At 39.4% G+C, this 24,383-nt stretch overlaps 1 protein-coding gene across 1 annotated transcript; it reads right to left on the bottom strand.

Annotated features, from left to right (window-relative positions):
- Positions 1–87: 87 nt before the first annotated feature.
- On the bottom strand, positions 88–24,381 carry LOC144633085 (uncharacterized). The gene is made up of 34 exons (XM_078491867.1): positions 24,192–24,381; positions 23,668–23,794; positions 22,766–22,837; positions 22,069–22,217; positions 21,376–21,424; positions 20,629–20,778; positions 19,881–19,951; positions 19,414–19,474; positions 18,965–19,062; positions 18,226–18,323; positions 17,998–18,064; positions 17,272–17,572; positions 16,077–16,711; positions 15,346–15,597; positions 14,653–14,715; positions 14,007–14,165; positions 13,452–13,522; positions 12,917–12,965; positions 11,080–11,159; positions 10,798–10,851; positions 10,457–10,529; positions 10,219–10,313; positions 8,144–8,220; positions 7,597–7,680; positions 6,662–7,206; positions 5,438–6,346; positions 3,992–5,201; positions 3,306–3,416; positions 3,089–3,132; positions 2,556–2,712; positions 1,847–1,997; positions 1,571–1,606; positions 1,140–1,298; positions 88–496 (listed from the first exon to the last, which is right to left on the bottom strand). Exons 1-34 carry the CDS (start codon positions 24,237–24,239, stop codon positions 460–462), a joined length of 6,342 nt encoding a protein of 2,113 aa, XP_078347993.1. The 5' UTR covers positions 24,240–24,381; the 3' UTR covers positions 88–459.
- Positions 24,382–24,383: the final 2 nt, after the last annotated feature.

A 24,383-nucleotide genomic window follows, 5' to 3' on the forward strand; every position in this document is an offset into this window, starting at 1 on the left:
AAAGAATATGACTTTATCAATCGAACACTTTCGATTAACGGAAGGGAAAAATTTGTTTAACCTTGTATAAATATTCCGAGTCAATAATGTAAATATAAAATGAATCATTTTAATATGCAGCCTTTTTCCGGCATTGTCGATTGTACTTTCACAAATCTTGCAGTTTTTAATAAAGGAGAAAAATTGTTATTCTTGGAGTGATTAAATTGGAGTAAACTCTTTAATCTTAAATTTGATTTATTACAATGATAACAACAGCAGCAGCAGCGACAACAAACCAGTGTTGACAGCGGTTATTCACAACATACTTTGCTCCTAAACAACTTACAGTTTGGTATAGTCGTTCACGCAACGAACTACAATTATCGATTTGATGGAAATTGTTCTCTAAGCAGCTTCTAAACTGCAAATGCTAAATATTTATCCGAAATAGTCGGCCATGAATGAAGTCCAGTCGCGTCACCTCCACTGTCCGAAAGAAGCACCGCTGGGGCTCCTATAAAGAAACGAACAATAGCACAAAATTACTCTGAAAGCCAAAAAAGTATATGATATAGGATGTCATAGGCCGTTTTACGGATACGGCGGCCATAATGATTTTGCCCCCTTCGCATGCTCATTGAAATGATTTATTCTTTTATTGTGATAATTCTGCAATTACCATAATAAAAGAAAAAATATATATTATAGGATGCGAAGGGGGCAAAGTCGATATCCGTAAAACGGCCTATGGTGGACATGAAAAAAGTTCACCAAATTTTCCAACATGTACAATCTTTGATTTAACCGAGTTAACAAGTTTACTCACAAAACCAGCATGTAAATCCACGTTGCTGGTTTACATACGTTTTACATCATTTCGGCAGGGAGAATTTTTTGTGATATAATAATATTTTCCTCTAAGATTATCAATTGGTATCAAAATTATGAGACGTACAGCGCTTATCACAACTGGAGTACACTGACTGGTTAACCCTTGAAACATGCCTATTAAAATTTTACAAAAAAATATTGGAGCACTGAATTTCTTCGAGACAATAGAGTACAAATAATTTTTTTTCCTCAGATGTACAGTGTAGGTTAACATATCCCGATTTTTAGTTTTAAAGACAAGTTCTTCTGAAGTTGTTTCTACTTACTGCGAGCCCCCGCCACCGAACGAGCCAAATGTAGGGGGAGCTTGCTGTGGTTGTTGTATACCACCGAACCCTTGAGTTCCGGACATACCAGCCACAGCACCAAATGATGGAAGGTTTGACTGGGTTGCCAAGGTACCGAATGTAGGGCTGCCTTGAGACCTGCAGATCAAAACAATTGCGTGGTTTCAAACACAGTAACTGCTAGACTAGGCTTAATCAACCGGCCAATTGGCACTATTCCTCTACTAAAAAGTTAATGTCTAAAGCTTGCAGGTTAAAGGGTCGTATACCATGTCAATTTTAGGAGTACTCTCCTCAATGTCTTTGTCATGAGCAAGTTGGGTGAGGTGGGCGAGTTCATCGACATAACGTTCTCTTGCTTTTAACTGTTTAATTGCGCAGTGTAAAATACCATATGAAAAGGTACTTACTGCCCAAATCCGCCAGACGTCGCACTTCCAAAGACCCTAAAAAAGCAGACATGTCAGTTACACGTTTTTTTGTTTTCAATGTACCATAACAGCGGCTTTTCTTAACATCCTGCTGCAGTGCAATTTAGTCTGGTGATAGGGCAAGCACCAACCACAATAACATGCGTATGAGTAAAAATAGGTGCTGATCGACCACATGGAGGGCAGATGAGCAAAGAGCAACGAGGTGCTTGTCCATTTCCTCTCCCAAAAAAGACAGGACAATTTGACACTTACCCTCCAGATGGACTAGCGCCCAGGCCTCCTTGAGGAGAGCTACCAAATGTAGGAGCACCTCCAAATGCAGGAGCAGAACCGAATGAAGGTGCACCGCCAAACACAGACCCTCCAGCTGAAGGTGAACCAAAGGGCTGTGGTGAGCCGAACCCTGTGGTACCGTGAAAAGAGAATCAAGTCATATGCGGAAGACAAAAATACTTTTCAGTTATCACTGATTTTTAAAACAGGGTTGCCACTCTTTAGGACCAAAACATTTCCTTACTTTTCACTGACCTAAAAACAATTTTCACTGACCTTGCATTAAGTGAATTATCAAATAAGCCAATTACATTTGCCTCAGCGTCTTCTTCAGACCATCAATATTCTTCGTTTCATTTTCGATCTCTTAACGTTTTTTACGGGATTTTGAACGCATGGCATTTGAATTCCTTGACTTTTCACTCACTCTGACAAGAACTAAGACTTTCCCTGACTTTTTGCAAAAATTCACTGACTTTTCCCAGACCGTGAAATTGTTTTTCCCTGACTATTCACTGACCGTAGCAACTCTGAAAGCTCGAAGCACATAGCCCAAAGAAAACTCGCCATCCTAGGCAGGTATTTAGCCTGAAATTGCTTGACATTACACTATATTGTTTGTTAGCTCTGAGGCGAAAAGAAACAAAAAAACGAAGGAAAAACAATGCAATTTACAGCAATGTTTTACCAGAGGGTGATGAAGCACCAAAGCCAAAACCAGAAGCAGCCACGGAACCACCTTGTGCAGTGAACGAGCCTCCGGAAAATCCACCAGAGGACTGGGATCCAAATCCAGATTGGGAAAATGGACCACTCCCGAACACTGGCTTCGACGAATCAGTCACCTGGAAACCAAACAATAGGAACAAAATATCAGCAATTTTGGTTTTTCATGATCAAGATATCCCCTTTTTAACACCAGTAAAGCAGTTACTCGCAGGGCAAACTCATGTAATACTAAAACACCAGGGAAGATAAAAACGTACCTAAAATACTAAATCACTGGAATACTAACAGTAACTCTTGTCACATCTATACAGTATTTAGATAATAAAGAGTTCATAAAGCAAATAAAATCAACAGCTCGGCATCAACCACACGGCTCTAATATGACATAAGCTTTACTGACATTTAAAACTAAACTCCTACTATATGAAAATCTTTGCAGACTTGATTGGCTCACCTTATGGTACCACACTTATTCCAGTTAATTTTACTAACCTTAAATACATCCGCTCCAGACTTTCCACCAAACAATGAAGACTCTATGGTAGAAAACCAAGAAATTTCATGGCTGCTTAAAAAAATTCCTTTCTGTGAATAATTCCCCAACGCTCTGATACTTTAGCACCACATACCCCTTAAAGCTAAGTTACCTTGCCCGAGCCGCCAAAACCAAAACAAACAAAAAACAGATATCAACAAAACAGGTACTCACGCGTAGTAGTCGCCGCTCCAAATCCTTGAGTGACGCCAAAGGGATTGGTTTTACTAGCCTGTGAACTGGCTTGTCCTCCTAAACCAAATCCACCAAATCCAAATCCTAAGGCTAAAAACAAGTATGACTACTAAAAGAGAGCATGGGAAGAGGCACATTTATATTGTGAATCACACTGCTAACTGGCAATTCTAAGCTACCCAGATGGCCCAGTAGCCAGATCGCTGGTATCAATAATTGTAAGGAGCCAAGTTAAATCTAACAAAAATGGTTCTCAAGGTGTTTATGCAGAAACTCCAGTTTAAAACATGTTGAAAAATAAACAGCACCGCATGGAAGCTCATGTTCTTCTTGTTAGCTTTCAACCAGATGGTCACATAGAAGGGTTACACACGGATGTAAAACTAGAACTCACATTAACAAACACAGCTTCAATCTTTCTATGGTACAAATGTACATGATCACCTGTCCTATTTATACCTTACCAGACTTAAGCTGGCAACACACTTGACACTTTTATTCGCCGATTGCCGCCAAGTGTGACCGGTGCAGCAATTTTAATTTTTGCCAATCACCACAACTTGGGTATAAAATCCCCGATATCCGGCATTTGCTGGTGATCAAACTCGCCACAATCAGCGAATAAAATTGCCTAGTGTGTCGCCGGCTTTAGGATCCTCTCTTACCATTTTCAGTTGGCTTTGATGCAACACCAAACCCAGTACTGGTGGCTGGTGCAAACGATGTCTGACCAGTTGTAGATGAACCAAACCCTGTTCCAGCTCCAGCTGTTGTGGTTGGTGACCCAAATACTGGTGCAGAACCAAAAGCGCTGCCTTGACTGCTTACAGGAGAACTAAAAGGCTGGGCTCCAAAGGTGCTGCCACTTGATGTTCCAAACACGGGTGTGGGTGCAAAGGCAGTAGATGTTGATGCCCCAAACAGGTTGCCAGCACCAGTTGTTGAAGGAGCCCCCAAAGAGCCAATGCCACTACTCGTTGTACTTGCAACCACACCAAAAGCACTTGGGGTGCTCATGTCTTTGCTAAACAGACCACCTGTACCTGGGGCTGAGGTCGATGAAACCTGCGTTGGAGTCGTTTCGGTAATTGTTGTAGTGGGTGGTGAGACAGTTGTTAATAGGGTACTTCCAGTTGGTGCCAAGGTATTTGTGGAAGCTGGACTGATACCGGGAAAGAATGGAGTGGCAGTGGTTGTGGCGGAAAAGGCAGACGGTCCAGAACCAGCTGATAAACTGAGCAGATTACTTGCGGCTACAGTGGTAGAAGGAGCTGTGGTGTCAGGTTTAGCACCACCAAGTGACAGGCCAAATACACCCCCTGGTGCAGAGGCAGTTGTTGAGGCTGGAGCACCAACGATGCTTCCAGTAGCAGGCAACGTGCTAGCTGCAGTTGTAGAAGGCGACATGCTGGGCTTGCTACTTTCTGACAGAGCCTGTGCAAAAATGCCTCCTGCATTAGCGGATGCGCCAACACCAGGTGGTGACGTCAATGCTGTGGTGCTGGTATCTTTGTTTTCAGTTGGAGTCCCTTTAGAAGGCAGAGGACCCTGACTCGATAGTGTAGTAGATGGAGATGCTGCATCGTTAGAAACTGACGTGGGAGCTGTACCAAACAAATTACTCGTGTTGCCTGTAGCACTTCCTGTGGTAGATGAGCGCATTAAAGCACCCAAGATGCTGGGAGGATTACTGCCTGAATCGCCAGTGCCAAAAACATAACCCACGTTGCTAGGTGAAGAAAGATTAAGATTCTTAAAGAACCCTCCACCACTTGAGGTTGGAGCAGAAAATGCAAATCCTGTTGTTGCTGTCGCCGGGGTTGCAATTCCACTGGAACTAGCAGTGGATGGAGTTGCAGTCGTTACTTGCACGATCTGTCAAAGTACAAAGACATTAGATTTAACTTACTTAGTAACTTCCTGACAACATAAATGGGTTATAGTAAGGCAGTAATTGACTCTTTAAGTCCCAAAATTTGTTCTACTATTTTTACGTCAAATAATATATGGGAAGGTGCATTCATCTCTGTGATACGCTTACTTCAATTTGTGACGGCTGGCCCGGAGATTGAAGGTTTAAAAAGTAACACATATCATATTCCTTTACTTGCCTTCACTGCATCCTTGCTGTCTTCCGGCTTAGTATCTTGTTCCCCACTTGTTGAGACTGTTGGAGAGGTTAAATCCCCGTCTGCAAATAAATTCCTGCTCACTCTGGCGCTTGGTGTGATGCCTACAGCTGGTGCAGAGGGGGTAGTCACTGGTTTGGCAGTATTGGGTGCGGCAACACTTGCTGCAGGAATCTGGCTGGGTACTGCATCTTTAGTCTTACTGCTGAAACTGAACGCACTTGGTGTTGAAGCGGCAGTCCCAGAGGAAGATCCTAAATTGAACAAACCGCCAGCTGGAGGAGCAAAGCTAAATGGGGCACTGGAGGTTGACATTTGACTGAAAGAGCCAGCAGCTTGTGTTGCTGTGAGGGACTGCTGCAACCCACCAGTTTTGGAAGCTGTAGATGGACTAGGCACGGCTGGTGCAAATGCAGGTTTGAAGACTTGTGTGGGATTTACAGTGACATTAGGAGCTGCAGTAACCTTGGATGCACTTTCGGATGTTTGTGGTGAAGAGGATGGTGGCTTGAAGGTCACCACAGGCGGACCAGGCTTACCACTGTCTGTAGATTTGAAGATGAATTCTGTGCTACTCTGCGGCTTTGTGGAAGGCTTTTGGGCTTCAGCCGTGGCTGCCATCAGTGCTGCATTTGCAATGGCCTTGGCAGCATTGTTTCCTGCATCATAGTCCTTTGCTTGTGCACCACCTTGTGTTTGTGGCTTATAAGTCACTAGTGTTACTGGTTCAATGCTTGCTGAAGGATCGAGATTACTGCTTGACTGGACAGCACCCTGAGTTGCACTGGCTCTGCTCATGGCAGCCATGGCTGCAGCAATGTTGGGAGGTGTTTCTGTGCTGATAACCTTCACATTTGGAATAAAGTCACTTGCAGCTGCAGAAGGGGAGGGCTGTTAAGACAAAACGTTGTCTTAGACAAATTGTTAAAAGAAAACAAAGCAAACCGGCCAACAGAGGGTCATACTAGATATTCTTTAAGCAGAACCTCCCCGTAAGTAGTTCTCAAATGAAAGCATTCCCTCAAGCAAAGATAATATGGGGTAATTTTACATGCTCTTGATAACACATTACGAATAATTTTAACCAGGAGCCCATTACCCGGAGAGTGCAACTCCCATACAGTCTGACCACCCTTTGTTTATTTGCAGGACATTATGTTTAACAAAACATGGCAACATTTGCAAATAAAATAATAAAGGTTTCACCTGTGCCTTGGCTGTAGGAAGGAAAAGACCACTCGGTGGCTTAGCTGGTTCTGCTGGTGTTTTTTGTGATCCAGGTGGCTTAATGCCGCCACCACCAGATTTCTCAACTGCAGCAAATGCTCCACCTACAGCAAGCTGTGGGATGGACTTGGTTTGCGAGGTGTCAGCAGCCACTGTGATCCGCACTGGCTGAGATGGCTTCACCAAAACAGCTTTATCCTGTGCACTGCCCAAACTGAAACCTCCTTTTGAACTCGATGTTACCCCAGGACCTGAAGGACCTGATCCACTTGAAGAGGCTTTGTGAATTACATTCCATTGTTCAAGCTCTTGCTCCTCGCTAGATTCCTCCTCCTGAGACTCTTCTGAAGTACTTCCATCACTGTCAGACACCTCGTTTTGTTCTGGAATAGGAACACCGAAGCTGAAGCTGCCTTTAGATCCTTCTGCTGTATCACCTGGCTTTACGGCTGGTGTCGAGGAGAAGAATGGCACTTCAGATCTATTTTGTTTGACTATGGGTGTCTTAGTAACAGTTCTGGGAACTGGAAAAGAAGTAGTTTAGCAGTTAGAGCCTTAAGCCTTGCAAGAGAAAAGGATATGACATGTAATTGGAAGATGAGCAAAGATGGAGCTCAAAATTACAATCTTGCTTATGTTTATTGTCTCTGATTCTTACACAATACTCAGTCCACTAGATTTTGCACAGTTGCGTGTACATGTACTGAAGTCCTGTAGCAGTCGGAACTGCAAAAGGTAATGTTTTTTTTTTTTTTTTAAGTATACTCTACTCATAATTCTTGGTTTCTCTTGCAATGTTGAAATCAGTGATTTCCTGGAAGACGAGGTTGTCATAAACTTGCAAACAGCGCAGAAGACATTGGATTTGCGACCAACAAAAGTACCAGCTAAAGCGGAAGTGATCATTAACTTACAAATCATGCTTCTTCTCACTGGGGTATTCCCTCGTTTCTGGAACATGCTTCTCAGCTGAGCTTGCTTTTGAGGAGATATCGGGGCTGTATAATAACAGGATACCCAAAATTAGATACCCAGTGGTTTAGTTGTAAACTTGTATTGAAGACTCAAACCATATCATCATCACCAATATGGAGTTTTGAAGGATGGACAATTGCATTCGGGTGTATAGAATGCAGTTAGGATGATATTGGAACCAAAAACACTGCAGCAACTGTAAATTGATTTCTTTTTTGTTTTCTTTTTTTTGCGGGTGGGGGGGGGGGGGGGGGCGAAGTCAGCTAGAGTTATTTGCTGGAAAGAGAGTACGTGAGAACAACAACTGAACAGCAATAAAGAACAAAAACAAGAACAGCAGCGGACCACATGACTGCACAACAACAACCCAATCAACCAGGAAGTAATCAGAGGGACACATTGTGTATGTATTTAGTATATGTGTAGAAGGACCACAGGGAAAAGACTATCAGATATTGGACCCTTCAGTACACAATTATGTTGTACCTGAAACATTTTTGACTGGCGATTTTACATCTTGTTTCGTCACAGCAAAAGGATCACCCAAAGATGACAAGTCATCCCTGAAACAAAAACTAATAGTTATGCATCAAATGATAATACGGGTTTTCATAGCAAATCAAATTAAAAGACAAACAAATTTAACATAAAGAACTGTATTGATTGATTCTTATACCTAATCGTACCCTTTTGCTACGCTTCGGCGGCTTATCAGGCGAGTTTGATCGAGCCATGGTTGGAATTTTGGCTCGACTATGTCTCGCCTAAATACCCATGGCGAGACAAAACGAGCCTGATATGCTGCTGAAGCTTACCAAAAAGGTAGGATTAGGTACATGTATATACCGTACCCAAATTCAGCCCAAAATCCTGTGTTATTTTTAGTAGGAACTGTAATGAAATCTGCCAGGCGTTCTATCGTGTGGCCCAGGCGCGAAAAATACCGGTAGAAGTGATGAATGAAAAAAAAAATTGTATTTTAAGTTATATCCAGCAAACAAAATGACAAATTGTGGTTCCAAAATGTTTAAAATCCGTCTTGCAAAACATCACTGTCATTTGGTAAAGAGGAAACTACAGTGCGTTCCGAAGAAAAGAAAATCTCATCTCGTGGGAATTAACAAACACACAATGTTAAAAAATACATATGACAAGAAAGCTTCAGATATTTGCCTCAGCAGTTTCAAAAATGTTCAGTTGGAGGAGAGAACCAGAGTTAAAGCTGACAGTAATGGCAGCACTCTCAAACCTTGCACCAAAAGAAGGCCACTTGCACTGGAATTCAAGGAATTCTGCGAACTGGTCGCGTATAGCACAACTGTGGGATTCGGCCAGCATTGCTTGAATTTGCTTATCATATATGACATTCTCCTTTGTGTTTCTTCGGGGGTTGAGGCATAACTGTCGAGGCTTTGAACATTGCGATGTCCACTTAGTTGGCCAATATCTGACTGCTCGACGTTGTTTTTCAGCAGCCTGGTAATGAGGGTTTTCCTGTTGCTGTGATTTGTGTACTTTTGGCCGTTTCTATCAGATTATCTTCTCAATCATTGCTTTCATGAGGCCATTGATTTTGTTAATCCCCATTTTCTGGTTTTTCAGAAGCTTTCCATTTAATGGCTTGTAATTAATTGCCAACCAAAACGGCGAATCTGGGAGGCACATTTCACTTGGTCGGTGAGCAATGTATTCTTCAAACAGCATCACTGGGCATTTTTCTTTGTGGTTGGTGGCCCACATTTTGGGATTGAACTTCCTTTCATTTGCTGAAATTTTCCTTAGTCGTTCCACTGACCACTCGACGTACTTTCCAGCACTTGTGGAGAAGATTTTAAAATCACCAAACTTCAGCTGGTGGTGCTCCTGGCGACCACGGAACCCAAAGTGTTGACTAATATTTAAGAAATAAGCGTTGGTGAGTGCTTCACGTCATGTTTCCGAGGATTTGTTTCTCCCACATCTTTTCAATCATCTCAGCGGACAACAGTTGAGTTGAGTGGCACTTGGCTTATTGCCTTTCCCAGACTTCTTCAGAAGCTTGACTTTTGCGCCGAGGGCTTTTTTTTTTTTTTTTGCTCATCACGAATGATGGAGAATCAGGCATTTTTTCCTGCAAATACGGGTCAAGACTGCGTTGAATGGTTTTCAGTGAAGACGGTTGGAAATATGCCGTGCATATTGAATGGTTGAATGGTTTTCCATGAAGACGGTTGGAAATATGCCATGCATATTTCCAAGTAAAACTGCTTTAAAAGCTGGGATAGTTCTTGTTTTATGTAAACTTCAATGGCTTTTTTCTCGACCTCAACAGAATCGCTCTGTTCAAGCCGTGCTTGCCAGGTACCTACGGCAAACTGTGTTGACCTGCTTGTATTAATACTTTTCTGATCTTCGACACTTCTATCAAGCTCCCCCTCTGACATTGTTTTCACTCATTTGTTTGGAGTTTCTTCTCTTCATCTTCAAAATCAAAATTTGAATTAAAAAGCGAAAAATTTGGACAGGACAGTAGATCCCGCTTGGGAATTTGGGTACGGTAATGGGTTTTACAGTTCAGATACCTTGCACTTGCTGTATGAACTGAACTCCTCTGCCAGGTAGTTGACAACAGTTTGCGGTTCTTCATATCTTGTGTGATTTGTTCCAACTTTACTGCCTTAAAGGTCCAATCAATACATCATATTTTTGTTGCATGATAATTATAATACAATATGTGGCAGTCAGGAAGAATAAGAATTTACTTAAATAAATATTATAACAAACTAATTGACAAGAATTGGGGATTAACTCTGGCCTTACTTGATCTTGTGCAATTTTGTGGTGGACCTTCAAAGTCTGGTAAACTTCATCCAAAGCAGGACGTTGAATGGATCTGTCAAAGTAACTCTCAGATTAGCATACACTGTAAATTTTGCAGTAGTTCTTATTAAGATACTTATCCTTGTTAGCCCACGATTTTGAGCCCTGATCGTGGGCCTGTTACTCTTAGTAGTGTTGTTTTATTGACTGTTTGAAATAATATCCCCATTTATGTAGCTGTAATTATGTGCAACAGTTTCCGTCAGATCAGAGTATGCTCCCAAATTGCAAGCAGGACTGCCATTCCAGTTTAAATGAACAGTAAAAAAAACTTCTTTTACCTTTTTTGTTCATTTTCTTTGTTCCACTGTTCATCAAGAACCATGTTCACTTCCCTAAACATATGTAAAGTAATGATAATTACATAGTATTACATAATTTTATTGGATGATGGCAATGGGGACCAACTATTTCCTATCCGGCCATCCCATGGATTCCATTTCATCCCATCCCATCGCAATCCATCACATGTTGGTCTAATCATGCTAAATCTCATCTCACCTTATCTCATCCACATGCCAAGTCAAATCATTCCTCAATAAGAACTACTAACGATTACTTACCTAAGAGTTTTATCTAAATAAAGGTGCAGATTTCTGATGACTCTCATCTTATTTGCATTCAACGGGTCCAGAGCTCTAGACTATGAAATAGAAATGGTATGGAAATGATCAAACAATTGGGCTTAGAAGGAGTTCACTGTAAAAGTTTAAACACAGGCGGCCCAAGCTCTCTATCAGATTACCTTTGGACATGACTCTTGCTTACGAGCGGTGTTGTGTTACAAAGATTCGATTTATAAGGGTTTGTATGGGAAACAACGGTTTTGCTTTAAAAGTAAAAAAATGTATATTTTGTGAACAAAGTTGACTTACTCTGATTCGTTGTTTCATTCTTTGTTGTCTGCCAGATTCTCAGGTCGATACAACGCGTTTTCGGCGCGTTATCGTTATTTAGGTGTCCACTGCTAAAATAAAGACAAGGCTGTACACTGATTTCCGGAGTGCCCGCCGCTCGAAGCGAATAAATCCTCTGAAATTAGTCCTGTCGACCCAATTCCTCCACAGAATCAAAGAAGAGATGTTGAAGTTCCATGTCTGTTCACTTGATTCGCAATTCTGCGCTCAAACGCCTTCGCTACGAAAGCTTTTTTCCGAAATTGCTTCACTTCACAAATTCGAAATAGCCGCGTCCAAACTGGCGTGGACGTTCTCGTGGTTCGCATAGCATGTTGGGTGACTATACTTAACCCGATGGGGGTGGACAGCATCGATTTGTTGACAGCCATGCACCGGCGACAAATCGATGCTGTCCACCCTTGTCGGGTTAATTATAGTCACCCAACCACGAGAACGTCCACGCCAGTTTGGACGCGGCTATTTCGAATTTGTGAAGTGAAGCAATTTCGGAAAAAAGCTTTCGTAGCGAAGGCGTTTGAGCGCAGAATTGCGAATCAAGTGAACAGACATGGAACTTCAACATCTCTTCTTTGATTCTGTGGAGGAATTGGGTCGACAGGACTATAATTTCAGAGGATTTATTCGCTTCGAGCGGCGGGCACTCCGGAAATCAGTGTACAGCCTTGTCTTTATTTTAGCAGTGGACACCTAAATAACGATAACGCGCCGAAAACGCGTTGTATCGACCTGAGAATCTGGCAGACAACAAAGAATGAAACAACGAATCAGAGTAAGTCAACTTTGTTCACAAAATATACATTTTTTTACTTTTAAAGCAAAACCGTTGTTCCCAGGGGGGTACTTGCAGTATACATGACGGGGAGGTCCCGACGTATTTTTTTCGGTTGAAAATTTACACCCTCTGTATTTTTTTGGGTCAAGAGATCTGTCATATATTTTTTTAGGTCTTAAAGTCTGTTTTATTGAATAAATCAGTATAGAGGTGCTAGGTCTTGTACTTTTTGGGGTAGAAAATTTTGATGTCAGGTATTTTTTTGGGTGTAAAATTTCAGGCTCATGTATTTTTTTGGGTTCGCAATATGAAGCTCCGTCGGACCCCCCCGTCATGTATACTGCAAGTACCCCCCCTGGGCCGTTGTTTCCCATACAAACCCTTATAAATCGAATCTTTGTAACACAACACCGCTCGTAAGCAAGAGTCACGTCCAAAGGTAATCTGATAGAGAGCTTGGGCCGCCTGTGGTTTAAATAGTTTACTGGAGCACAAGGTACTCAATACCATCATTATAAACGTATACAACACAAAATTTGACATACAAATGTAAAGTTTGTGACTGTCACATGCCGGCATGGTTCATACATGTACATGACTACAAGTCAGAAAACAATGTCACTTAGGCATCATGCAGATTCTTATGCAATTAACACTCTGTTAAACTTTAAACAGTTCAATAAATATTGCATACAAATTTTAGTGCACCTTCAATAACTGAACATATCTTGGGTCACTCTTCTTCTCTTGTCTGATCCTATGAGGTAAAAAAAAAGAATTTATGAAATGCTACTTTGCACAATTTACTATTCAAAAATGACAAAATTTATATAAAAAACTACATGTAATGGACTGAATGATGGCCATTGATGTTGTTGTTAAATCCACAAAAGGGAAGAAAATTTTATCATGTGCTTAAATGGTTCAGGGAATTCAGTGTTATTCAAACAAAGTACAAAAGCTTATAAAACTTGTGAGTAAAGTAAGTGTTCAGTTTATAGACCAATTCCAAAGATCACTTCGTGACCAGGAATTTCTCTCATCAGTTGTGATACTTATACACACAGAAGATTTGGATTTTAGATTTAAGATTTTCTGCTCCTGTCTTCATGTACATGATGTATGTCCTTGTAGTTCCAAAATCTTACCAAAAAGGAGATCATGAATAACATTACCTTTACCATGCACAATAGGTTTAAACTGGTCAGGATTTGTGGCAAGTTATTTATAATAATCAACATACCTGGCATCTTCAAGCATTTCAAATGCTTCAAACAGTTTTCTTTTTTCATCATCAATATCCTTTTGTTGATCCTGTCATGTTTGAGAGAATGGAAATGGACAAAATTCCACAAAATGGAATAATTATATTACACGCAAATTAGTTTTACAGTCAGTACAAATCTACACAGCTACAGTAGTAGCAGGGCGATGTCTGTATTGGATGGCAGAGCAGGAATTTTTCTTGCTACTACATGTACAAGATTGACCACTACTGTGTTTGACTTTTTAAACGAGCAAATCAATAGTCAATGTCAAACATTATTGTCTCTCAAAGACAACAAAATGCATCTCAGAAAAGTTCAATTCTTACTCAATTTGCATATTTAAAGTATCCAGAAACTCTAACATACAGTAATGAGCACTTAGCTAAAAGTTTGTTCCAAATGAACAGTTACAAGAAACAAAGTCCATTTTTCCCGTAAGAGACTACTGAATTAGAATACATGACACCTTATTGAGAAGGTTCCCTTTTGTTTCCCATACAAACACTGTAGATCAAGTTACTTTCACAAACCTTGGTTGCTGTTTTGATTTCTGCCAATGTTCGACCAATCTCATCTGTTGTCTTTTTAAAAGAAGCTAAATCCTTGTTATCCTCTGTAAGGCAGCAGTTCGTTTGCATGCTTTTCACATTATCATGTAACTTTGCCATCTCTTTGTTGAAGTGGTTAATCTAAAACAAATGCAAGCAAAAATAACTATGAAACAAAAATTAGTCTGTCCATCATTCTGTTTATCAGTCTGCCTGCCCCTCCATCCGTTCATCCAAGAGACAGTCAATTGGTTGGGCACCATTACACAAGCAATGAATCCAATTAATTGTTAAAATGGTCAATTATTCAGTTGATGAATTGGTCAACTGAACAACCAAGGTACTGACTGACTGACCAATTTAACCAATCAACCAACCTCTCCTTTCTGTCCTGCAAACAGTTTTAGTTTTTCAAGTATAGGTAATTCGTGCATCAGTGTAAACAAATTAATAATGACATGTAACAGTGGTCAGTGTATTAATTTTGGAAGGAGACAGTTTAAAGGCTGAAGCATTCATGAAAGTCACAACACAACTGAGTACACACAAAAATCCCCCTGTAAACATGTACTTGAAACATAAGCAATAAATGTAAACACTAAAGAACAAAGAGTTAAGCCACAATTACCGCTTCTTGGATATTTTCCGACACAGACGCCTCAATGACATTGCCCTTTGAAACTTGAACAGTCTGACAAAGAAACAATAATAAAGCATTGAAAAAATATATCGACACTAAAATGAAAAATAAGATATAGACACATCATTACGGCCATGTTCTAGTTTCTATAGCAATGAAAAAAGAAATGAAAATTTTATTTAAAATTTATAAATTAAAAAAAAAACAGACAGAAACAGTTCAGTTACACTTGATTTTAAGTCACATTATCTATATTCATTAAAAAACCAGGTTTGCATCTGTTGTGATTAAATTTTATCCTTGGGTTAAAATTTTTCAAACTTGTTATTTTTATTTTCCTTTGTTTCAGATTACAACAATGATTATGAGACAATGAAAAATAAAAATCAAACTGGTTTGAAAAAATTAATTTTAAACCAGATATAAAATTAAACACATCTAAATATTAGATTGTTTTTAAAGGCATGTCAAGTAATCAATGTTAAAATGATCCACTCAAGTTGTTGGCTTGTAAAACTTCTTCCCTACACAATAGCAGCTATTGTATTGGACAAGATGGGAGGGAGAAGAGGGAGGAAGGGAGGGAAGGAAACTAAAATACATAATAAATGTATATGGTGTTCTTCCGATGGGCTACATGGATGCTTACAAACAAATGAACAAAGTACATCTCTTATGTACCTTTTTGGTAGGTTCTTGCCTTGCACCCTCTGTGACAGTTGATTGGCCTGGTAATTTTAAACCCAGTGGAGTAGATTTTGTTTCTGGCAATCTTGATCTCTCTTCATTATACAGCTCCTTTCTTGTACCAGATGCTCTGGTCACAACAGCTTTGGCAGGCATTGGCTTTGGTTGTGCCAACAAGTCTTGGCCTGCCGACTGGGAAGGAACTGAAGAGATTGTCTTTGGTTGACCACTTCCAAGATTGAGGTCCTATAATGAAATTTTTAGAACACCTTTTTTACATGCGAACTCATGATCAGCGCACAGATTTTAAGTGACATAACTTGGCCGCATCTAAAATTTTGATCTTCCCAGTATTTAAACTTCATCAATGATTTATTTTTTGTTGCAAATATGAGTCAGGTGAAAAGTCTGTCATAAAGGCAGACACAGTAGCTTAAATGTGCATGCATCACCTGGCATGTTTAAGGTATCACATTAACAGTTAGATGTAATTATCGATAATTTAGTTTTGGCTTGAGAAGAAATGAAAGCCTACAGATCATGTGGCAATTGCCTGCACCATGATGCAAATTCAAGCCAGTTAGTATTTGTTTGAAGCAGATCAGACACAGTGCAGACAGTGGTAACAAAAAACACTTAGAAGTATAATGGTCTTAGAACTGGCACCAGAGGAGCAGTGCAACTACATTTAAAAAAATACATTGTGCTACACTGTATACTTCTACCTGTGCTTGACTTGGTGCTTTAACAGTAGCTGCAGTGGCCAGTGAAGGTTTTTGAAAAGATGGCAGTCCAGGATTAACAGGCTGTGTTTGACTGGTGGGTGTAGGTTTGACAAGCTGTGGAGTACTCCCTAAGGGCTTCCCTGATTCTGTTGCAGGGACTTGGGACGGTGCAGGAGGTTTAAATGCAGCTATTAACCCTGATTGCTTCTGGTTGGTTGATGAAAAGGCACTGCCAGGGGCATTTCCAGGTGCAGAAACAGTTTGTTTAGGGGGACCAAATGGGAAAGCACCAACTGGAAGGCTTCCTGGTGTTCCTGATGAGGGAGTGCCAGAACTCAAAGGAATGTTTTGCTTGGGACTGGCAAATGAAAAGCTATTAGCTGCCGCACTTGAAGGTGTTGCTGATGTTGGAGTCCCTGATGAAAAGGAAACAGGTTGTTTGGAACTGGCAAATGAAAAGGTACCAGCAGGGAGGTTCCCTGATGGCCCTGATGACAAAAAACCAGATGCCGATGAAGCAGCTGGCTTGGCACCGGCAAATGAAAAGACACCAACAGGAAGGTCTCCAGCAGTACTAAGTGCAGGTGGAACATTTCCTTGAGGGCCCACACCTACAGTACCAGTTGAAGAAGGACCTAAAATTGCAACCAAGTATAAAGTTAAGCTAAAGCCAGCAGATATTAGTTTGGGTAGTACTGAATCAAGAAACTTAAAAGACCTCTTTGAACTTATAGACTATATTCTGTGCACACTACATGTTCATTGTGCAAACTTATTGTGCATGCATCTTGTAATCTTAGAGTTATCTAAATTGCACCTTGCACCTCCCCCTTCCTTCTTTTCAATGTTATCAATATATGAGTGTTGCACACTGTGCAGTCAATAAGTTAAGCCTTCAAATTATAACAACTGCACATGTGAAAGCCTTTGGTCGGGGGAACAAGTGCCAGTTTTGGCAAATCTTCGCCGAAGCACTGAAAGAGGTTCCAAATGATTCCATCCTATCAAAAACTAGCGTAAGTGCTCACGAGTACCCCAAAAGCAATCAAGCGAGCAAATACTGTACATGTCGTCATTTCGCTTAGCAACTTCTGGGACAAAAACCACGGCTCAGTCACTTCTCTGAGAAGTGATGTCCCCATCAACTTGCACTTGTTCCCCCTGACTGTATACCTAGGTGGTTGACACACATTACCAGTACTTGACACAATCTGCTTTCTTTGTCCTCCTAGCGGCAAAGGCTCCAAGGCTTTTATTATACTGACATTAGCATTAGGAGTTTGATTTATCATATAAAACGGGCACAAGACACCATCTGTTGATAGAAGCATCATTATTGGGGCAGGGGGAAGGTTCTTCTCTCCTACAGCAATTGGTCTGGTTGAGGTGAAGTCAAATGCCAATCCCATGGGAAACGTCTCATCATTGTTGTTAGTCAGAGGCATTTCTGCACGGCCTGTTTCCTCAAAATTCCACTTTTCCCAGGTGGTCGAGGCCTGTTCAAATACATGCACACGTAAAAAACCATTAACAGCTAGTAATTAAGGTTAAATTGAAGATAAAGGGCTTTTAATGGCGTCAGCTCAGATTAATATATTCCGCTTACACTGTATTCTCCTATTTGTCCGATTCTCAGATTTTATTTCACTTTGGATGTAGAAAGTGGAAGCATCTCTGAGTGTGATTCCATTTCTTTGCTTCTAGAGAACCAGTGCTTACATTGTAATAATTTTATTCATAAATTTTAATCTTAAGCCAGTTTGTACCTTCTTCAATGCAAGCTGGAAAGTAGAGAATTAACTCATCGGTACAAGATGCAACGTTCAATTAATATGGATGTTTCACCAATTTATAAAAACAAAATCTTGGTTAAAATTGAGGGCAAACAATATTGAAGAATCCAACTAATTCATACATGTACCTCTCCTCCATATTTTCCAATCACAGCAGCTTCAAACCCATTGGAACAAGCTGACACCAGCATAGACCTGAAAGAAGATTATTGCCGTTCAAACTGATGTTCAAAGTAAATATTATCCACAAGATTGAATTGAGAAAGTCAGAAAAATCTACTGCTTTGAAGCAATCTTTGCAAGAAGAGAATCAATTGATAAATTAAGAGCTTTTACAGTTAATGAATGTTCCTCACCAGTCAGCAAGGTTTTTGAAATAAAACACTGGTTGCCGTTCCTCACTCATCACATAATAGATATCGTCAAAGTTAGTAATGGTCCTTGGTTCATTTTTCTGAAAATAAACAGAACAACAAATTGTAAATAAGTGTACATTACATGTTAAAAAAAAAAAAAAAAAAAAGGTCAGCTTCGAGCCAAAGTGGCGCATACTGCCGGAGCTTATCCCGGTTTCCTTAGCATTAAGCAGCTAGGAGTATTTCTACTCCCCCCTGGATGGGATGCTAGTCCATCGCAGGGAACCCCCCCAGCATTATTTCGCCGGTACCCATTTATACACCTGGGTGGAGAGAGGCACTATGAGAGTAAAGTGTCTTGCCCAAGAACACAACACAGTGACCCCCGGCCAGGGCTCGAACCCGGAACGCTCGCTCCGGAGTCCGGCGCGCTAACCATTAGGCCACCGCGCCTCCCACATGTAACTAATTTATTGAATATGCAGGACAACACTGGCTATATATATGTACATGTATCTAGTACTTATTGTGTATCTAGTACTAAATAAAATTATATAAAATTAATATATATTATACATGTACAGTATCATTTAATCTACATGTAGCACTAATCATGGCAATATCTAGCCAATCAAATCATGTGAGTCGCTTTTTCTCATGCACATGCTTTGCTGGTTAAGAAGGACAAGCGGCTCTGGGGACAAGAATGACAATTGTTTGTGGAAAAACTCTGACTTACAGGAGTGGAAATAAGTTGAAACTTTGGGGTGTCTCCTTCCTCAAAACTGGAGTAAACAACAGCAAACAGTGTTGCAGTAATCCATAGTAGATCTGTCACTACATAAAAAAAAAACAGATGAAAAAGCCAAAATGAGAAACATATGCAATGTTTTTACAGTACATAGTACTAAATGTTTACATAAAGTTTCATTGCACTTTGTTACTGTACCGGTAATTCCTTTTCATTAATATTTATGAATGGTAAAAATATTTTTGTCAATACAAACATGATCAAAATAAACCATAAGCCAAACTGGATAACAACAATGTAGGGAGAAAATCATTAATTTTTGGTACAACTGTTCACAGTTATTGTGCCCAATTACCTACATGCATGTACATGCTCTATGTATTTATACATGGACACACGTACATTTGTAACATAACTTACACTGTACATGTGCTTACCTGAATGTGGATCATCAATGAAAATTTCAGGGCATTCTATTTCCCTTTTTACTTGGAGTGCCTATAAATAAGAATGATTTTAAATACAAATTTATACAAATAATTATGTGGTTAAAAGTTACTTTACTCTGATTGACCGAGAGTAGATAAAAAAGTCTTGTAGATAACATATACACTGTAAGAACCTCCCAGTACCTTTACTGATCGCCAGAAAAGAGAAACAGTATCCAACAATACATTTTGTTGATTGCCAAGCACAGAAATTGTAAAGAATGAATTTGAATTTTTTACAAAGATGACTTAAAGATGTACAGTGTGTATTGATGACTGGCCAGCTTCCGATAAGAACTTTAGATTTTCCAAACATTTTATCAACGGCATGGTACAAGATGCATGTAGCCTTACATGTCAGCAGTAATGACCTTTCTGTGGGCTACATGTATGTACTGTCATTACCATTTACTTACCTGTGAATATTGTGTTAAACTGCCATCTCTATGGCCAACAACCAGCTGCTTGCCTTTAGGACTCCAACAAACTAGAGAAAACATTAATTAAAACAAATCAATTCATAGGTAAATGTACATGTAAAGTACATGTACTGTAATTGTAAAAGGTTAAGAATTTAGCAAAATGTGTGTACTGTACAAAATGGGGTTGAGACAAACAACATTCAGAGAATGTGTTTTATAATAAGAAAACCTGATGCAATCAAGTTTTAATATCCTTTGTTGGCTACAAAATTATTACTAAGAATCAGATTCTTGGGGCAAGGAAGTCAGATTCTTTCCTATGGTGTGCCTTTTTCAGGAAGGAAATCTGCCTTCAAGTATAGGTATTGGGTGTTTATCATCTGACCAATTTCAGCATGAAAAATGGAAGGGAATGAACTTTGTAACAGCAGTTAATCAGGGATGTAAATAACAGGATGAAGGCAGAAAAAATAACCACCTGAGGAGTTAAATTTTCCAACTAAAAGACTGCATCTGGGTAGATCTTTTGTTTAATGCAACCCAAAATTTCCGCCCATGATCAAGAAAATTTCACATGTTGAAAATCTTAGCTACATCCCTGAGTAATGTTAATAATAATTTGCACTGGTTACAGGTACAAGTGAGCTATGAAGATGTAATATTTTATTTTTTTCAGAAAGTACACAAGATCTCAGAGATCAGTACCATACTTTTAATAAATAACTCTATAATATTATCTTACTTGCGTTTGCTTTTACACTTGCAGGCAGGGATGCCATTGTTTTGATTGATGTTTCAGTCAACTCCATCAGGGTCACAGAACCAGAACTGAAGCAGACAGCAAAGATACCAGGAAAACCAGGATTCCACAAAAGGTTCCCAACTTTTACTTCTGCATAAACAAAAACAGTTCAAAACAACAAACATTACATGACTGTAGAACAGGGCTGAGCTCTACGAGTGCCAGGGTGCCTCAGGCGAATAACTTTTGTCCTTGGGCGACCAGATAATCTTATTTCTTTTACATACTTTTATGTAAGCTTTATGCTGGGCACCCAGGATCTCATAGTTTGGAACCTTTGGGCTCCTTGTAATTTTTCTTAGAGCACAGCCTTGGTAGAAGTTGATCACAGGCAAATGAATAAATGTGTACATGTATGTTTATGTATAGGCAAATAGATTGAGGTACAGCAATGTACACCAGTGTACATTATTTTCATTAATCAAAATTCTATATACTTACTTAAATTCAAGCCCTGATAAGACTTGTGGCTTATTCCTGGAGTTCTAGTACGTATGATTGAGTAAAGAGTGTATTAAGAGTGGTACAATGTCACGGTGGTATTTTCCTTTTAATGTATGGTAATATAAGATGATAAATACAAAACAAAGGAAACTACCAAATTGTACCAAGGGCAAAATTGAACTATGACACTTATAAACAGAATGTAACTGGAATTCAGTAAAATAAAATACAATTATTACAAACCTGCATCACTAGTTAGAGTAATTTCACCAAACTTGGCATTTGAAGAGTTCTGAAATGACAAAGTAAAGACTTTGAACAATGAATCTTTACTATAACATCCAATGCATTCTCAGCCTTACAAAAATAATGCAGACTGTCTGTCTGACAGACAGGTGAGAAGCTTCCAATAACTTTTCATGTAGTGAGTATGGATATTTCTGGAAACACACATTAAAGGAGCTATGTCACAGTATTTTAAGTCATTTTTTCTGATTACTTTGAAATTGAAGGAAATATCAAAATAATGGTTTTCTAATACAGTTGAACCTCGCTAATTCGAACTCGGTTATTTCGAATTTCCCGTTAATTTGAACTAAAACCTGTTTTCCTTGGATTTGCCCTTCAGTCATTTACTATCGGCTATTTCGAACTCCCGCTATTTCGAACTATTTTTTGTTTCCCCTGACAATTCGAAATAACGGGGTTCAACTGTATAGTAAAACCCCAACAGAGTAATAAAGTCTGAAAATAAACAAGGATGGTTTTGACTGATGAAGATTGAGATAGATTTTTTTACCGGAAAGACAAACTTGAAAAAAATTGCCAATTTTTAAAGATGCATTGTCTGTGACAAAGCTTATTTAAGAGTAACTGATTGAACATGCAAATTATGAATCAAATGAGTGTAAGATCATCATATTAACTTCAACTTACAGAACTTCCAAGGGTTGGCACATCAAAGAGTACCATGATGGTTTGATTTCCATTCTCATAGCAGACAGACAGGGTTAGATCATCACTGCTTACACCAACAAACCGAACAGAATGACCAATTTCTATGAATGATGATGGACAGTGCCCCACTAAAAGAGAGAAGTCTTAATTAGTACACACAAGACATTAGTAATGTCAAATTGTAGATTATGAGCAAGGGTTTTGATATACATAGGCAAGTAAAAATAAACGATAAATTATAACGAATGACGTTTCGGAGTCGTCATGACACCATTTTCAAGTTCAAAAATGAAAAGAATAAACTGTCAGAAAAATTTCGCTTAAGATTAACATAATAAGTTTGATTGTTTAGTGCATGAAATGCTAGTAATTAGAGAATTGTCACCATCTCTAAATGTCCAATCAGACTCAATCCGAGCCAAACTATTCGCGTGACATTGCATATTTTATTATGTTAATCTTAAGCGAACTTTTTCTGACAGTTTATTCTTTTCATTTTTGAACTTGAAAATGGTGTCATGACGACTCCGAAACGTCGTTCGTTATTATCGTTTATTTTAACTTGTAGATTAAAAGGGAAAATTCATAAAACAGGGTTTCCACCTTTACTACAGCTGTACATGCAGTATTTACATGAACTTATATACAGTAAATAAAATACAGGAAATAAACATACCGATATTCTGCATGCTTCCTTCATCAGACTCATTAATCCTTTCAATGGTTTCAGTTTTTATCACCTTGATTCCTGTTTAGATAAAAGAGTTAAAATTGAGTTGGGATGTAAGTATGGGCTATTTCAACTTTTTAAAGTACAAACATGTACTGGCTATGTTGCTTAAACAGTAAACAATTTATTAGTTGGAATTAACTGAGTTTTTTCCGCTAACCACTCAAAAGTGCAATGAAGACATGCACATAGACTGCTACAATTTTTCCATTTTGCAGCAATTTTTGTTTAAAACGTGCTAAACTAAGAAAGATTGTTGCAGAGGAAAATGCTTCCCAGTTTAGCCACATGCACAAAACATGTTTCTAAAGCAAAATTTGCATCTGCGAAGCAAAATGTTTTTGATCTGAGGAATAATATTTCTGCAACACGAGGATTGTTTCTCATGCAGCTACATGTAACTGGGAAACATTTGCCAATTTTTCTGCAACAATATTTCCTAGCTATTTATAGCCAGGCCTTTATTTACAGTAGTAAATCCCAATACATAGCATAAAACATTTTTGTGTCACTGACTGTAGCAGAAATGCTAATGAATGCACAGTAAATCATACAAATATTGGCTTGACATGATTTATGCACCTATCAATGGTTTGCCCCAGGATGGGGGGGGCGGGCAACCCACGGGAATTTGACATCGTAAATTCTCCCAGGGTAGGGATTTTGACATCTAAAATGGTCTGCTGGGTTAGAAATTTAAGAGGAGATATGTGAAATTTGACATTTACTAGGTGCCCAGGAGAGGGGAATTCAACTTTGGCTTCCAAAAAATTTCAAATTCCCCTGGGGTTGCCCCCCCCCCCCCCCATCCTGGGGCAAACCATTGATAGGTGCATTAAGCGTTGTACCTGTAGGACAGCCTACAAAGACGAAGCCATATTTGACTGAAGTAGCAAGTAAACTTGAGCGAGCTGTGGGTAAACTTGCTGGTGCATCAAACATTCGTATTTTTCTCAGTTGCTTGAAGCTAAAATCCTACAACAAATCAAAATTGATTTAAAATTAATAAACTAAATAACCTTAGCATTTGTTCATTGACCTTAATTAAGAACGTTAAGTTTAACGTGTACAGCTTATAGTTAAAAAATGAAAATGAAAATCTCCACGGGACTTAAATCGATTTGCTGGCGGGAAACGAAATTGTGAGTTTTTTTGCAGTCACGTTTCCGTTTTATGTTTAGAGTCAATTGCTGCTTTAAGAATTAGCCTGCGTTGCAGACGAAATAAACCCCGGTATAGTTCGCCTGTAACGCAGGATAATTTTATTAAGAATCTGAGCATATAAATTTGGCGTAAGACAACTGTCACGTTGGTTTTGCTCGCTGTGCAGCAGTCAGCAGAAAACGGATCAGCATTTGAAAGCAAAATGTACCTTCACATCCCGCTCCGGGGGAGTTTCTTCATCTTCACTATCCGCCATTCTTTCAACAGTTATTGCGTGTTATTCCTACTTGAACACTTTTATCAGTAATACAACGGTTTTACTTTCACTTTCAGATGAATTTGCCAGCAAAAACCTCGAGTCAGTCCGCCATTTTGCACGTATCGCAAAGGATCATAATGT

This window comes from Oculina patagonica, chromosome 1 (assembly GCF_052425735.1).
Source record: "Oculina patagonica isolate OP01 chromosome 1, crgOcupat, whole genome shotgun sequence".
Taxonomy (NCBI): Eukaryota; Metazoa; Cnidaria; class Anthozoa; order Scleractinia; family Oculinidae; genus Oculina; species Oculina patagonica.